The sequence below is a fragment of the Vipera berus genome (genome assembly GCF_964194415.1).
Source record: "Vipera berus genome assembly, chromosome: 2".
Classification (NCBI taxonomy): domain Eukaryota; kingdom Metazoa; phylum Chordata; class Lepidosauria; order Squamata; family Viperidae; genus Vipera; species Vipera berus.
The window spans coordinates 125,207,557-125,224,444 of NC_138203.1; the positions used below are offsets into that span (position 1 = coordinate 125,207,557).

General features: G+C 40.6%; 1 protein-coding gene across 1 annotated transcript; it reads left to right on the forward strand.

Annotated features, from left to right (window-relative positions):
- Positions 1-548: 548 nt before the first annotated feature.
- LOC308660951 (lysozyme C-like) lies at positions 549-9,843 on the forward strand (the record flags this gene model as incomplete). The annotated part of the gene is made up of 4 exons (XM_081315598.1): positions 549-690; positions 6,613-6,771; positions 9,195-9,273; positions 9,777-9,843. The coding sequence occupies 4 exons, from the start codon at positions 549-551 to the stop codon at positions 9,841-9,843; spliced, it is 447 nt and encodes a 148-aa protein (XP_081171724.1).
- Positions 9,844-16,888: the final 7,045 nt, after the last annotated feature.

Genomic DNA, 16,888 nt, shown 5'->3' on the forward strand with positions numbered 1-16,888 from the left:
TCTTCCTTGCTTTCGCCCATGTGATTTTTCTTTTGGTTTCTGAAACATTTCTGTAGCCTGACTCACATGCATACTCTTTTCCAGTCTTCTGAAAACTTTGATGAGTTTTCTTATTCAAAACATTCTGAGTAAATCAACCCAGAAACTATTCCAGTTGCAAAAGACAGGAGGTGAGCAAGGTTGAGTGCTGTTAATAAAGGGTTTTTTTTTAATACATAAACCAAGGAAGACTTGAGCCTCTTCTCTATATATGTGACTCTTAAATAAATACTTTGAAGTATTTCATGAGCTGACCACTCTTTCCACAATCCACAAGTCAGCTCTGGACATTTGGCAATGCCATCTGCACTTCCATCTTGTGTGCCTCTGCACTGCACTCCTGCTTCCTGATGTACAAAAACAACTCTCCCTATCAAAGTGCAACCTTCTCATCAACAGTTTGCCTCTAGATGTTTCTCTTTTCTTTGTAGATTTGCCAGCCTGGGAAACCCTCCCCGCCTCCCATTTTCAGGGTACCAGAGATAACAGAAGCACATTGTTGAAGAACAATGAAAAGTCTCTGCCTGTGGTTAGCTCTGTTGACCTGCCTCATGGTGAAAGTCTATGGCAAGATCTTCAATCGTTGTGATCTGGCAGCAATATTGCAACGCTGGGGAATGGATGGGCACGAGGGCTACAGTTTGGATAACTGTGAGTAGCCTCCTGACTGTTCTTTTTTAAAATAATGATCACAGCTTTCTATCTGAAAGGGTGGCCAAAAAAAAAGAAAAGAAAAGAAAAGGGGTCCGGAGTACCTCAGGGAACACCTGCTGCCGGCGTCAACTTCCCTCTGCCCTGTGCGTTCCCACAGAGAGGGCCTCCTCAGGGTGCCACCGGTCAGAGAATGTAGATTGGTGGCCCCCAGGGGGAGATCTTTCTCTGTGGGCGCCCCAGAGCTATGGAACCAGTTACCGGTTGAGCTCCGGACGGCGCCCGATCTTCGCTCCTTTCGCCGCGATCTGAAAACATACCTGTTCGAGCAAGCCGGCCTGGCCTGAGGGGGGATTGGTGGGGTTTTTACTATCACTTTATTGGGGTTTTATTAATGTATTTATTGTTGGGCATGTATTTAATTACTTTTTAATTTTTGTAGCTTTGTGTTTTATTCTTGCCCTGTACACCGCCCTGAGTCCTTCGGGAGAAGGGCGGTATACAAATATTAATAAATTAAATTAAATTAAATTAAATTAAAAGAAAAGAAAAGAAAAGAAAAGAAAAAAAAGAAAGAACATACTGGTTCTTTCACAGTACATGTTTTAGAACAGACTAGAAAGCCTGAGGCAGGAATATAAATGGCTCTGAATCCTGCATTCTTCCAGTTCTGTTCAGGTACTGTGTTTGATTCTGGAACTTTTTCATGTGCCCACACTGCAGGAGTCAGCTAGTGCAAGGCTTATTATTTATATAGAGCTGCCTCGGCGAGGTGGGTAATAGAAGTTTAACAATAAATAAATTTAATTTTTTTCATAAAAAAATAGAATGTTGTAAAATAATTGGTTGGAGCACCTTTAGTACCTTTTGCCAATGAGCAGTGGAAGTATGGAGGATCAACACTTTAGGGTGTTCCACATCAGCTATCCCTTCTTAAACTATTCACATGGAATTCTTTTATAAGAATTCTTTTATAACCCAGCTGGCTTAGATACAGTATTTAGGTGAGAAACTATAGGTAATATGCCTCCCCCCCCCAACAAACTAATTGCCAGTGGTCTTGATATTTTAGCAACAGTGGAAATAATCTACTGGGATTTGATGTAACTATGAACCAAATTGTTGGTGATCTGGACCAGTCCTGAACACTTGGCAAGCCTCTTTCTAGCCTCAAGAATACATTAGCTATGCATCTGATAACACCTATTATGTCCCTAAGGAAAGCTGATTGGACCCATTCACAGACTGTAGGATGTGAAGGTAGATCCAATTATATTCTATATATCCTTTGTGCTATTGGTTTGGCTTGAAATAATTTAATTGTTGCCAGACCAAATTTCCCTCCTTGTATTCTATAAAATTTTGGACTGGCTGTGGCCCTGTTGTACAGTATGCCTTTGAGGCAGCATAATTAATTTGAGCCTTTAATTAGAGTAGCCCCACAGTGAGATAGGCAGCAAATAAATTTAACACATAAATAAATAATAAAATTCCTTATTGTTTTAAAAATAACCTCTATATACTTAAACTGATTTACCTCTTTGTTTATACATTTATTGACTGTTCATTTGTGCATTTGGCTGCTATTGGAAAACTTTTTTTGTTTTTGTATAAGTTATGATCAGATTTATTTTTATAGATATAGTATATAGACTTGACTTCCATACTTGTAATTGCCACTATGGGTCGAAATAGCCATCTTGTCCAACCCCCTTACCCAAAATGAAAAGAAACATGACCTGTCTTGACACTAGTAACAAAGTTGGATGTATTGTGTTATGCTGAAGATGGTAAAGGATCCTCAGACCTAGGACAGTCTTTAACTTAGATGCAACAGACTGAAGAATGCTAATAACATTTGTAGCACTGTGATGCATCCAGCCTCTTTGTTGGTCTGGATTACATGGATATGTGGATTAGAAATAGCAATAGCTTTACAGCTCTTTACAGAATCAGCATATTGCCCCCAACAATCTGGGTCCTCATTTTACTGACCTTGGAAGGATGGAAGGCTGAGTCAACCTTGAGCTGGTCAGGATTGAACTCCTGGCAGTGGGCAGAGTTAGTCTGCAATACTGCATTCTAACCACTGCGCCACCACATCTCTTGAAGTCCTGCTGGAGAAAAGATGTAGAATATGCTTTTACTATTCAAAGAACACAAGACAAACAATAAAACATGTCTGAGCAACATAATGCTTAAGAATAAGGCTCCAAACATTTATGAGAAAAAATGTTTGAGTATCTGCAAATATTCAACACCCTGCTATCCAACCCCCTATTTTCCACTAGTTTAGTGTCTTATGCAGGATCTCTCTCTGCAAATTTTACATCCCATGTCTTAGCATAGTTATTTTGAAATAATATACAGTTCATATTTGTCAAATTGATACCCAGCTATTTTATTTTCTTCTCAATATTAAAACCTGTTTTATTCATCAGTTTTATTTGATCTTCTACATTCATGTTTTTTTGTTAATATCTTTGTCTTCTGTTATTGACCTTGAAACCTGCTAATCTACCAAATTGTTTTAGTTTTCCCATTAATATTTTTCAAGGATCTTCCAAACCAACACCAAAGTCAACTGCAAAAGCCCTGAACTTCTAAATTACTTTTTCAATTTTTATTCCCACAATTCTCTCCTCTTGTCTTAAATCTCTATTCAGTATTTTAAGAACCTGAATAAAACAAGAGAAAAGACAGTGGGCAATCCCTATCTTGTTCCATTATCTCTGTTTTGTTAGATCTCCATTAACAATTATTTGCTCCTTCTGTGAATTAAAATTTGATCTTAGCCATTTTATAAAGTTATCTTCAAAGTTCATATCTTCCAAAATTTTGAGCAAATTCAAATTATCAACACCCTTCTCTGCATCTAAGAAAATCAACATGGCTTATTTTTTATTAGATTGTTGTAAACTAAAAAAATTTGGTTCATTTTTATTTTAATTTCTTTTACTGTTAGCATAATTATAGTTGTAAAAATTAATTTGATGAGAAATACTTCTCTGGAAATTTCTTTAATTCTTATTTTCTTTTTATCTCTTCCAAAACAGCTTGTCTTTCCTCTTGCCTCTTCTTTTTGTGTTCACAATTATGTTGTACAAAATAACTTTTGATTTTAATTTATTTTTACAATCCTCCACTATTGCTTCTTTCTGTAACATTTCATTTAGTCTCCATCTAAATAATTGGATTTCCTTTCATAAATCAATGAAAGGATCTGAAAAAGTCTTTGGTAATATATCTGTTTCAGAAACTTTAGTAGCCAAATTCTTTGAAGTTCAAATCATGTCTATTCTCGAAAAGGATCTACGTCTTTCAGAAATTTAGGTGTACTATCCCAAATTATCATTTTTGGGGATCCATATATCAACCAGCCCTAAACTGTCCATCAAATAAAAAAACTTATTTCCTTTGGTGATTTTTTTTTCCAGACATTCCATCAAGTTGTGGGGAAATCTCTCCATTCCAATCCCCCATTGAACACCAATTTTCTTTTTCTTTTTTATTTTTATTTAAAAAGTTTTACAATACATTTTGACTTTAATCCCCCCCTCCCCCACCCCCACCCAACCCTCCCTATCCCTCTCCCCCATTCCCTCCTCCCCCCCCCGACTTCCCAGAGCTAAATACAGGGTATAAAATCAAAAAACAAACATAAGCACCCCTATGTTATCAGCAATAAACTATTAATTCTGTCTCCCTCTAGCTCATGTAAAATGAATACAAACAATATTAATATTACAAATAAAGTAAAAAAGAAAAAGAGGAAAACAGAAAAAAAGCTTTACTCAAAATAGATTTTCTTAATCCCAGTCCTTATTCATATTAATTTCAAAAAAAAGAAAAAAAAAACTTTTTCACCTACTATTTACATTCTCCAACCTTTCTCTAATTTCTAAACAAATTCTCAGTTACGCGCCAAAAGCGCCTATCTCTATTAACCTTAATAATCTCCAACCAAACTAAACCATGATCAAAAATAATTCTTGCATGTATCACGCCAAATGTCTCGCAGTTCCAAATCATCCTTGAGTTCAAATAAAAAGAGTAAAAAAAAAAGATTTAAGCAGTCTGTAAGACAACTTGTTGTTAATTAGGAGCTTGCATACCCATTCTTAGTTCAACATGTACTTTAAGTCCATAACCCTAATATACTTTTCTAACAAACAAACAACATCAATCTTAAATTGTGTTAAATATTAAAAAAAAACTTTCTTTCTCCTCTATGATAAATTTAATCCCTTGACATTCTAATTTAAAAATTTAATCAGCAATCTTAACGCCCCAAAGCTTTTGGAGCACGTCTGTCATGACCCCCAAAACTTCTTTGGACCGCGCCCCTCCCACAGCTTCACTGTAAGTACACCAATTTTCATAAGAGAAACCTATTGGCATCTCCATAGGTTCATTATAGCAGAGGTCCCCAACCTTTTGGGCACCAGGGACCGGTTCTGTGGAGAGAGGTTTTTCCACCGACCGGAGCGGGCATGGTTTTGTGTGTTGCCTGCATCCCATGGATGGGGCTTTTCTTGTTTGTGCAGACTGGTTGCTGGCATGCCACGGCCTGGTACCGGTCCACAGACTGGGGGTTGGGGACCCTTGCTTTGTAGAACAATGATTTCTTCTCATTTAGAACATAGATTCTCAGTATCAAAGTCTTAGTCCCATGCAAATTAGGTTATGCCCCAAAAAATCTTTCCTGGATAACAATCAATACAAGTTTTGATTTTAGTTGGGTCTTTATACACAAGAAACCTCCATTTCATTTTTAGCTGTTGCTGAGATAAATTCTTCACCCAAATATTTATGAATCAAATATTTTATTTCTTTTTTTCTAATATGTGTCTCTTGTAGGCAAATTACATCTTGTTTTATTTTTCAAATAATGTTTTTTCCTCTCCTGAGAAGCATTGGCGTCATCTATATTCCATGTTAAGCATTTGTATTCTACTTGCATTTACTAAAAAAAACCCACCTTGTAAAATGAATAATTATTGCAGAATACCAAATTCTTTCCTGTGCGTGAGATTATTTTGCATTTAATTTGAGAAAATGAAGACTATGCAGGTAGTCCTGGACTTATGATGACAATAGCATCTGAGAATTCTGTTGCTAAGTGAGACATTTGTCAAGGGAGCTTGGCCCCATTTTTATGACCTTCCTTTCTACAGTTGTTCAATGAATCACTGCAGTTGTTATTAAGACACTTGTGAAGTCCACCTGGCTTCCCCATTGATTTTGCTTGTCAGAAGGTCGCAAAATGGGGATCATATGACCCTGGGATACTGCGATAGTCACAAATATGAGTCATTTGCCAAGTGTCTGAATTTGGATCACATGATCATGGGGATGCTGCAACGGTCGTGTGAAAAATGCTCATAAGACACTGTTTTCAGTGCTGTTGTAAATTTGAATGGTTGCTAAATGAACTGTTGTAAGTCGAGGACCACCTGTATCCCACTACTCTTTCTTTCCCAATTGGTCTTCCGGGACTAATTTCTGTATTCTACTACAAGCGTGCAACCAGGCCACATATCTTCACATATATGCTGCCAGCTACCCCGTGTGCATTTGCGATTCAAGCCTTAGGCCAGGGGTAGGCAACCTTGGCTCTTTTATGACTCGTGGACTTCAACTCCCAGAATTCCTGAGCCAGGATGGCTCAGCATGGAAACCTCTCCTTTTCTCCTCAGCATGGCTGGCTCAGGAATTCTGGGAGTTGAAGTCCACGAGTCATAAAAGAGCCAAGGTTGCCTACCCCTGCCTTAGGCAAACTGGATTCATCATGTAGTGCTAATAATCTGTCTATAAAACAAACGGTCTTATTTCTAGCATGATTTATTATTTATTACCTGCTTCTTTTCTGAACCAAACTTCCACACAGATGTGAATCTGTACATCACTTTCTCCCTTCAGGGGTCTGCTTGGCATATTTTGCGAGTGGTTTCAACACAGCTAAGGTGACCCAGAACTCTGATGGTACTTCTGAATATGGCATTTTCCAGATCAACAGTCGCTCCTGGTGTGTTGATCACCACAGCACTTCAAAGAACCTCTGCAGCTTATCTTGTCATGGTAAGAGGTTTTTTTTCTTTTCCTAAAATATTCCTATTAAAGTCCAGTTTGTAAAGAGAGAATGTTGGATCTGGGTCTGGATTTCTCTTTATTTCTCATTTTTGTTAATGTGCAAAAGCTTGTTATTAAAGAGAATTATAGGTAGCTCAGGAATGAACTGTGGGGTCCTTGGTGCTCTCTGAGCTTGGTTGTTTTCTTGCAGATGTTTAATTACTGTACCTGACAAGACCCAGTAGCCTGAGAAGAAAAAACAGGACTCATTTACAACATACAGTGTAAGGACTGGAGCAGCCACTATATACTGTATGACAGACAGGCAGAAGATTAGCAGAGAGCATCCATGAACACCAACTAGCAGGCAGAGGACATGATGAAAACTCCTTAATTTCACAACGCATGGACAGATTCAACTGTAGTTTCAGCTGGGAAACTATGAGCATCTTACACCAAGCCAAATCTAAAAATGCTAGTGATTTCCTGAAAGCTTGGCATTCAGATAAATCAGCCATCAACAGACACACAGAGAAAAACCACATTTATTCATCATTCAAAAAAGACAATAGCAACAGCACTTATATACCGTTCTATAGTGCTTTACAACAGGGATCACCAATCCCCACTCCATGGCCCAATAACAGGCTGCAGCCAGTTGGGAACCAGGCTGCGCAAGCTCCATTTTTGTCAGTGGCAGACACACATACAAAACCATCCCTTCTCCTCCTGTCCCTGCTGCTGCCGGTCCACAAAACTGGAAAGATTGGGGACCACTGCTTTACAGCACTCTCTGAATGGTCTACAGTGTCAACATATTGCCCCCCAACAATCTGGGTCCTCATTTTAGTGATCTCAGAAGGCTGGAAGGCTGAGTCAACCTTGAGCCAGTCAGGATCGAACTCCTGGCTGTGGACAGAGGTAGGCTGCTATACTGCATTCTAACCAGTAGTTCACTACGGCTCCAGTAAAAAAAGCTAAGGGAGAAACAGATCAGAACACATTCTCTCTAGTAGCCAATAACACTGGCAGGGCAAGCTACTGTGTATAAACAGAGAACAAACTCCACATTCACTAACATTAATGATGTTATCCAGTCAGTTAATAAAATGTCTATAAGCAAACAACCAAGCTCAGAGAGCACCAAGGCACTCCACAGCTATTCAATGAACATTTTTGCTTTTTACAAATGTTGCATGTTATTTCCCATGCACATTACTTTCAGCCTATGTATTTTGTACAAATTTCAATATAAAATATCTTTGTTCACACACACACACACACACACACACACACACACACACACAAAACCTGGATTATATATTTTAGAAATATGCAAATGAACATGTAAATTGTATACTAGTTGGAAGTCATAAAACTGGAAAAACATGCCTTCAAATCTCAAAATCAACTAATTTCTTCTCCATTCCTAGGTGGAAGTAGTGAGCCTATAAACAGGATGAACACATCAGTGACAGATGTGCAATTGCTTAGATTCCTTATGTACACAAATCAGACATTCTACATTCATGGATTTAGTGCACTTTTTAGAGTGCCAGGGGTTTTTTAGTGCTAAATCTATATTTTAAAAATAGCACTAGGGCTGTAGCCCTGTCCTACTGAAAAATCCATTTAAACTGTATTTAAACTTTCCCTCTGGAAAACATTCATGTTTTGCCAGCTGGGTGCCATTGGTTCTGTCATTTATGAATCCACCTCAGGTTTCCAACTGCAAGGGGTTAATGTGGCCATATTCTTCCTTTTTAAGGGGGAGAAAGTTGTACCTGTCCCACAGGTTACCCACTAGCATTGCCAATCATGGCTACTCCCCACCAGCCAAGGCAGAAGGTGAGGAGGGAAGAAACTTCATGCATGTTTTTTGTTTAAACAAAAGAGATGTACTTTGAGACTTGCAAGACTGATGTCAGACTTTTGAGATAGTCTAGACAGGAAGCATCAGCCATGGGTACTAACACCATCTTCACTGTAAGTTAAAGTAAGAGAAACTTCCAAGTCTGAAAGCAGATCTTTTTTTCCAGCCTTATCAATGTCCCTTACCCATCTAAATATATATGGTTGAGCTTCAGGGTTTATTATTCCTCAAGTTCCTAAGAAGCTATTTTAGGGAACAGGATGTTTCACTTGTCTTGACTCGAATGTTGCATTTCTATTGTAATTGTCATCCAATTAAAGAAGGTGTGCATTTTAATTTTGTATTGCTATGCTAAAAGTTCCACCTTCCATCATGGACATCTCTAGTTTAAGGGCATCTTCCTTAGTGGAGAAGGTTTGGATTTTACCCTCCTAAAAAGCAAAGATTGACTAGATCAGTATGAAGAGTTGTCAGGTTGAGTTGTTAGGTCTGTTGGCTGTTTTGTTCGAATCTCTCCCATTCTACTCCATGCCACAATTATTTCCCGTTTGCTCACTAGATTTGGTGACTGATGAAATCATTGATGATATAATTTGTGTCAAGAGAGCTGCAGCAGGTCCAGAAGGTTTGGAAGCCTGGTAAGGGATTAAATTTATCTTTCATCAGCCTTGATTTTCTCCTTCACCCAGCCCTCCACTCACACATCAAATACAATTTGAGCTTTTCCCTATTTGCACCCCATTCTGGCTCAAACATGGCCCTCCAATATCTTTTTCTGCTGAGTCCTTGTCATAATGTCTTCATCTTGTCCTCAAACCATGACAAAGAGGGAGAGAGGGGGGGAAGAGGGAGAGGAAGAGGGGAGAGAGGATGGGGTTTCTTTCAAAGGAAAGTCAGGGTGCAGGCAATGATTTGAAACACAACTAGGAGAGGGATTCATAATGGGGACAACATATTTCATGCTGGAATAGTTCTCTGTTGACCCAGAGATGGGTGGGCAGCACCCTTAAGTTTATGCAATATGGAAGAAAGTGCACGGGCTACTTTACAGCTATCTACTTCTGTTGTCATCTCATTGCCTTTTTTTCTTTATTCCACATAGCTGTATTTTCTTTTCCCTTTTCTTAATTTTGTCCTCTAGGGATGGCTGGCGAAATCATTGCCATGGAAAAAACCTGCATTACTGGACAGCTACTTGTAAACTGTGAATTGATTTTACCAGCAACAGAATTTATCATTTGCTAATCAGCTTCTTTATCATCTTGTGCTCTTCAGTTGTGATCACAGAGTACAATCTGATCAAAGGCATTTTACAGAATAAAGCTTCTTTTTGAGATAATAAGTTTCATGTGTTTGTTTGACCAAGGATGGCTTTGGCAAAAGGTGGTGGTGGTGAAGTGTTGGATCAAAACTTAGGATGCCAGACTTTTTAACTTTTTCTCCCCGAAACTTTCTGGAACATCAAGATCTGTATCCCAACTTTGGATTAGTGACAGAGTTGCTACCACTACCTTTTTTCCAGTGGCACCTCATCTGGCACCCTTCCTCTAATCCCAGTATATGAGAGACGTAAGGTTCTCAGTACCAACGCTGTCTTTTGTAGTAATAAAAAGGTTAAAATGGAGAAAAAGAGAAAGAATTCATATGTTAAAGGAAGAAAAGATAGTACAGACTTGGTTTCACTTTATACAATTACAAGCTAGATGGATAGAAGATCAGAAAATTGGTATAATAAAAGTTGATGAAAATTTGATAAAGCAAATTAGAGATCAAAGTCAATCGCATATAAAAAGGTTATATAATGCTCTTATAGAGATTGATTCAGAATCGGAGTTAGTTAAAGATTGTATGATAAAATGGGCTCAGAATATTCAAGAGCCCATAATGATGGATACTTGGGAAAAAAATTGGGTTAGAAATGTAAAATTTACACAAGCACAAAACCTAAGAGAGAATTTTTACAAGATGTTTTATAGATGGCATTTAGATCCTAAAAAGTTAGCATGTATGTATCCAAATCAACCACCTAAGTGTTGGAGATGTGGTAGTGAAGAGGCAACTTATTATCATATATGGTGGACATGTAAAAATGTTAAAGCCTTTTGGATAAAAATATGGTGGATTTTTCAGAAAGTTTTTAAGAAAAAATAAGATTTGCTCCACAGCTATTCTTATTGGGGATTATTTCGGATTGTACTGTTATAGAAACTAAATTAATGTTACACTTAATAACGGCAGCCAGACTGTTGGTGGCGCAACATTGGAAGAAAGAAGATTTACCTACAATAGAACAATGGATACTTAAAGTAATGAACGTAGCTGAAATGGCAAAAGTTTCAGCATATTTGAAAGAACAGTCACAAGAAAAATATATTTTGGAATGGAAAAGATGGATTTATATTCAGAACAAATATGGGACTAAAAAGTTTCAAATAGCATATGAATAATTTTTAACAATTATAGAAGTGTTATTATAATTACTTTAGTTTTGTTATAAGGGAGGTAAAGGGTGGAAGGTTTGTTAACGTTGTAATAGATATTTAGCATATGTTTGCATAAGATTGCTATATGTAATACCCTGTATTCTGCTTTGGGAAGTCCGGGGGGGGGGGAGGGAAGGGGGGAGGGTTGATGGGGAGGGGGGGCTTATTATTAAAAAAATTTGTAAAACTTTTCAATAAAAAAAGAAAGGAAGAATTCATATGATTCAACCTCCTTATTCAACCTCCTTATCTTGTAGCATAGATGCATGAAGCTAGGATTTCATCTCTCCCTATTATATGAAAGGTAGATTAATCTCATAAGAGATCAACAAAATCAAATTTTGTTTCAAAAACATTGTGTAGGATATACAGTGCATTCAGAAAGCATTCAGACCACCTTCACTTTTGTCAATTTTGTTATGCTGCAGCCTGATTCTACAGTTGTTGAAATTCATTTTTTTCTCATTAATCTACAATCAGTACCCCATAATGACAAAGTGAAAACAAAATCTTAGAAGTGTCTGTAAATTTATTAAAAAGAAAAAAACCCTGAACTATCACATTGGCATAAGTATTCAGACCCTTTACAACAACACTTGAAATTTATCTCTGGTGCCTCCCATTTCTCTTGATCGTTGCTGACATGTTTCTACACCTTGATTGGAGTCCACCTGTGGTAAATTAAATTGCTTGGACATGATTTGGAAAGGCACATGCCTCTAGAAGGCCTCACAGCTGACAGTGCATATTGTAACAAAGCAAAAGCCATGAGGTCAAAGGAACTGCCTGCAGAGCTTAGAGACAGGATTATTGCAAGGCCCAGATCTGGGGAAGACTACAATAAAATTTCTGATGCACAGAAGGTTCTCAAAAGCACAGTGGCCTCCATAATTCTCAAATGGAAGAAGTTTGGCACAACTAGGACTCTTCCAAGAGCTGGTTTCCCAGTCAAACTGAGCAATTGGGGAAGAAGGGCCTTAGTAAGAGAGGTGACCAAGAACCCGATGGTCACTCTGACTGAGCTCCAGAGTTTCTGTGTGGAGATGGGACAGAGTTCCAGAAGGACAGCCATCACTGCAACCCTCCATCGATCTGGACTGTATGGCAGAGTGGCTAGACAGAAGCCTCTCCTCAGTGCAAAACACACGAAAGCTCACTTGGAGTTTGCAAAAAAGCACCTGAAGGACTCTCAGACTATGAGGAAGCAGATTCTCTGGTCTGATGAAACCAACATTGAACTGTTTGGCCTCAATTTTAAACATTATGTCTGGAGAAAACCAGACACTGCTCATCACCTGCCCAATATCATCTCAACAGTGAAACGTGGTGGCAGCATCATGTGTTTTTCAGCAGCAGGGATTGGGACTGGGAGATTGGTCAGGATTGAGGGAAAGCTGAATGAAGCAAAGAACAGGGCTATCCTCAATAAAAACCTGTTCCACAGCACTCAGGCCCCCAGACTGGGCCAAAGGTTCATTTTTCAACATGACAACGATCCAAGCACGCAGCCAAGACAACCCAAGAGTGGCCTAGGGACAGCTTTGTGACTGTTCTGGAGTGGCCCAGCCAGAGCCCTGACTTGAACCCTATTGAACATCTCTGGAGGGACTTGAAAATGGCTGTCCACTGATGATTGCCATCCAACCTGACTGAGCTTGAGAGGATTTGCAAGGAAGAATGGCAGAAAATCCATCAATTCATGTGTGCAAAGCTTGTTGCATCATACCCCAAAAGACCCGAGGCTGTAATTGCTGCCAAAGGTGCTTCAACAAAGCACTGAGTGAAGGGTCTGAATACTTACACCAATGTGATATTTCAGTTTTTTCTTTTTAATAAATTTACAGATATTTGTAAAATTCTGTTTTCACTTTGTCATTATCGGGTAGCTGAGTGTAGATTAATGAGAAAAAAAAATGAATTTCAACAACTAGAGAACCAGGCTGCAGCATAACAAAAGTGACAAAAGTGAAGGGGGCCTGAATGCTTTCTGAATGTACTGTACACATAAAAGAAACTTATGAATATATGTGCAATGTTCTAGGCAGACCACAAGATGGTGTTGAGAGCTAAGAAATGACACCTAGCTTATGCTTCCATTTAAAAGAGGAAAAATAAGCTTCATCCCAGTTTGTGATAGCAATAAGAAAGCTCAGGCCAGATAGAATAAGGCAAGAAGCATATTGGTATCTTCGTAAATTTATAGTTCAAAAAGAACCATTAAGCAATGAAAGCTTGCCTTTTCTGACCAGAAGTATATACTAATAGCATTTCCTTATGTTTCTCAGCACACCATGGTGCCACCCTCACACCCAATTCCAAACTTTAACTCCTGAAATGCCCACAATTCTGTATGTTAGCTGCAGTGGGATGCAGCTGGGAGATGGGAGGCAGCCTGGGCCAAGAATTCTCTTCAATAGATAACCCTTGAAACACAAACACAAATATTAGCCAGCCATTGGTGTAGCAGCGTTTCCTTCCTTGAAACAATACATCTATAATACTACTAACGCAAAAAGCGTATCACAATTGTTCATAACTCCATGTCTTCCCCTCTTCACAGTAACAGTGTTATGGCATCCTATGTGTAATGTATTGGGCTTTGTCTTGCTCAGGGAATATCACATGGGGTTAATTGCTGGAAGGTTGCTCAAGCAGGGAAGGTGGCTAACGCTCCCAACTCCTCAGACAACCCGTCTCCAGCGCCGCCATTGGCTGCCTCTAGGGCGGCAATAGGTTGCTTTAAACCTATTGGCCGCCGCCTAGAGGCCAGGGTATAAATTGCTGCATTTGCAGCCCTGTTTCTCAGTTCAGTTCCTACAACCAAATAAACAATGATCTTTGCTGAACTCACTTGCCTCGTCTCTTCATTGAAGCAACGAACCCAGCATCCAACACTATGATCAATGAAAGGGGCAGTTACTCGTCCAAAATCTGGGACTGTCTGTATTTGGAAAATCTTCCTGCCTTGGTCTTCCAAGAGATGCAGCCTTTGAAAACCTGCCATAATTCCTTGCCTGTTTTAAGAAATGTTTAGGGAGCTTGCTTACAAAAGGTAGAAAATATATTTTTTTCCTAGCTTTTCACTATCTTTAGAGGATTTCCTCCCCTTTGTTGCCATTAGTGTGTTCTGAAAGCCTGTGACGTAGCTATTGCTGCATTGCCAGCTTTTGACTATGTTCAGCTTCTTTATCCCCCCCACCTCCCCAATTCAATAAAGTGACAGAATACTTGACAAAAGTGCCAGTCATTGAGAAAGAATCTCCTTTGCTGTCTCAGTTTTTGGAGATTGACTTTGCAGTAAAACGATACTGAGTAGTAGATGGATTCATTTCTCTCCTACCATACCAATTTCTCTCCTATTTATCAGCAAAGCAGCATCAGAAACTGAAAAGATGGTGGAATAAGAAGATGGTTTTGTCAATGAAGGGAGTCATGCAATACTCTGAAAACAATGTGTGCTCTAAGATCCATCTACAGCAGACATGTCAAACACAAGGCCCGGGGGCCAGATCCGGCCCGCAAAGTGGTTTCATGCGGCCCACAAAGCCATCCTGGAAACAGTGAGGGAACGGCCCCCACTGCCTTGGCCCTGGCCCAGAGACCCTCCTTCTGCCAGAGACCCTCAGATCTGTCCCACTCCTGCCCAGGCCCCCATAGGCACCCTTGATGCAAACGATGTAGAGCTGGCCACGCCCACCCAGTAGGCCATAGGCACTCTAGCCACACCCACCCAGTAGGCCACGCCCACCCAGGCCACACCCACCCGGCCCCTTGAGGGCAACCGCGATGCTGATGCGGCCCTCCATGAAATTGAGTTTGACACCCCTGATCTACAGGAAGTGAATGACATGAGTGGAAGGAGTAAAATAATGGGGAAATCCACGAATCAGGTACCATAGTAAGAGGGGTCCAAGCAGAACAGATGATTATAATCTTATTGTCCCTCCTCCCTCTTAGATGTTATACAAATCCCTTCAATCCTTCATTTGATTCATGTCTTTCTTAATCTTCAAATCTGTAAATTCTTGTTTCTTTTTTTTCTTTTAGCAAAATGTCCACATAAGGTTCAGAAAAGTAATTTTTCCCCTCTCTGACCATTTCTGTGATGGCTGACATTTTCACCATCCATTCTCTCATTGTGGGGATTTCATTATTCTTTCACCCTTGTGCATTCCTAAGGGAGCAGTTTTGTGTTTTTTTTTTGCAAAATATTTAGCAGCCACAGGTTGCATCCTGCAGAATTTTACCTGCTCCCTTTGCAGCCTGCAGAGAGCAAGCAGCCCGGTTTATATCAAAACCTGCAGCAGGGCATGGCCTTGGATTAAATGAACTCCCAGACAATTGCCGCAGTTCTAGAATTTCCCAGATGTTCTCAAGAGGAGAAGAGGGCTGGTATCCCAGGGAAGCTACAGCTTCTATGACAAAGCAAGGGTGGCTGTGGTCCCTCCAGTTTCAATGCCACCTATTGACCTCTCTTCTTACAGATGGTAAGCTTGTTGGGTTGGTTGGGGGGGGACTGCATGAGACCCCCCAAGTACCTGAGTTGCAGTATCATGTGCTGCCTCACTGAAAGGAAAGAGGATAATAAAAGAGAGGGGGGAAATATATCCATCTGATATGCCTTAACAGTTCATAACAGATGCTCTTAATGTCACTGGTTTTAGGGGGCAACTTCACACTGATGGTTCAAACATGAACATCGTACTACCAGGAAACTGAGTATCTGGATCCATACCAATCGGGTTTCAGGCCCGGGTACAGCACAGAGACGGCATTGGTCTCGCTGGTGGATGATCTCTGGCGGGCCCGAGACATTCCTCTGTCCTGGTCCTTTTAGACTTCTCAGCGGCTTTTGATACCATCGACCATGGTATCTTGCTGCGATGTCTTGAGGGGTTGGGAGTAGGAGGCACCGTTTTACGGTGGTTCCCCTCCTACCTCTCGGGCCGTTCGCAGACGGTGTTGGCAGGAGGTCAGAGGTCAATCCCTAGGCCCCTTAGTTGTGGGGTGCCTCAGGGGTCGGTACTCTCACCCCTCCTGTTCAACATCTATATGAAGCCGCTGGGTGAGATCATCCGTGGTTTCGGGGTGAGGTATCATCAATATGCTGATGATACCCAGCTTTTTATCTCCACCCCGAACCAACCCAGCGATGCCCTCGATGTGATGTCCCATTGCCTGGAAGCGGTACGGATTTGGATGGGGAAGAACAGGCTCCAGCTCAACCCGGCCAAGACTGAGTGGCTTTACGTACCGGCATCTCGACTTGTCCAAGAGGTTCCATCTTTGGTTATGGGAGGAGAGGTGTTACCTTCTGTTGATAGGGCACACAATTTAGGCGTCCTCCTGGACTCACGACTCAGTTTTGAAGTTCATATTGGAGTCGTGGCCAGGGGGGCATTTGCCCAGGTTCGCCTGGTGCGCCAGTTGCGCCCCTATCTGGACCGAGATGCCCTACGTACAGTCACTCATGCACTCGTTACCTCCTGGATAGATTACTGCAATGCTCTCTACATGGGGCTGCCCTTCAAGACCACCCGGAGGCTCCAGCTGGTGCAGAATGCGGCCGCGCGGGTAGTGATTGGAGCATCCCAATACTCCCATATTACACCCCTCCTGTGTGAGCTGCATTGGTTACCGGTTGTCTTCCGGGTGAGATTTAAGGTGCTGGTACTTACCTTTAAAGCCCTACATGGCCTAGGCCCGGGATATTTGCAGGACCGTCTGCTGCCGGGAACGACTTCCCATCGCCCAGTGCGCTCACACAGAG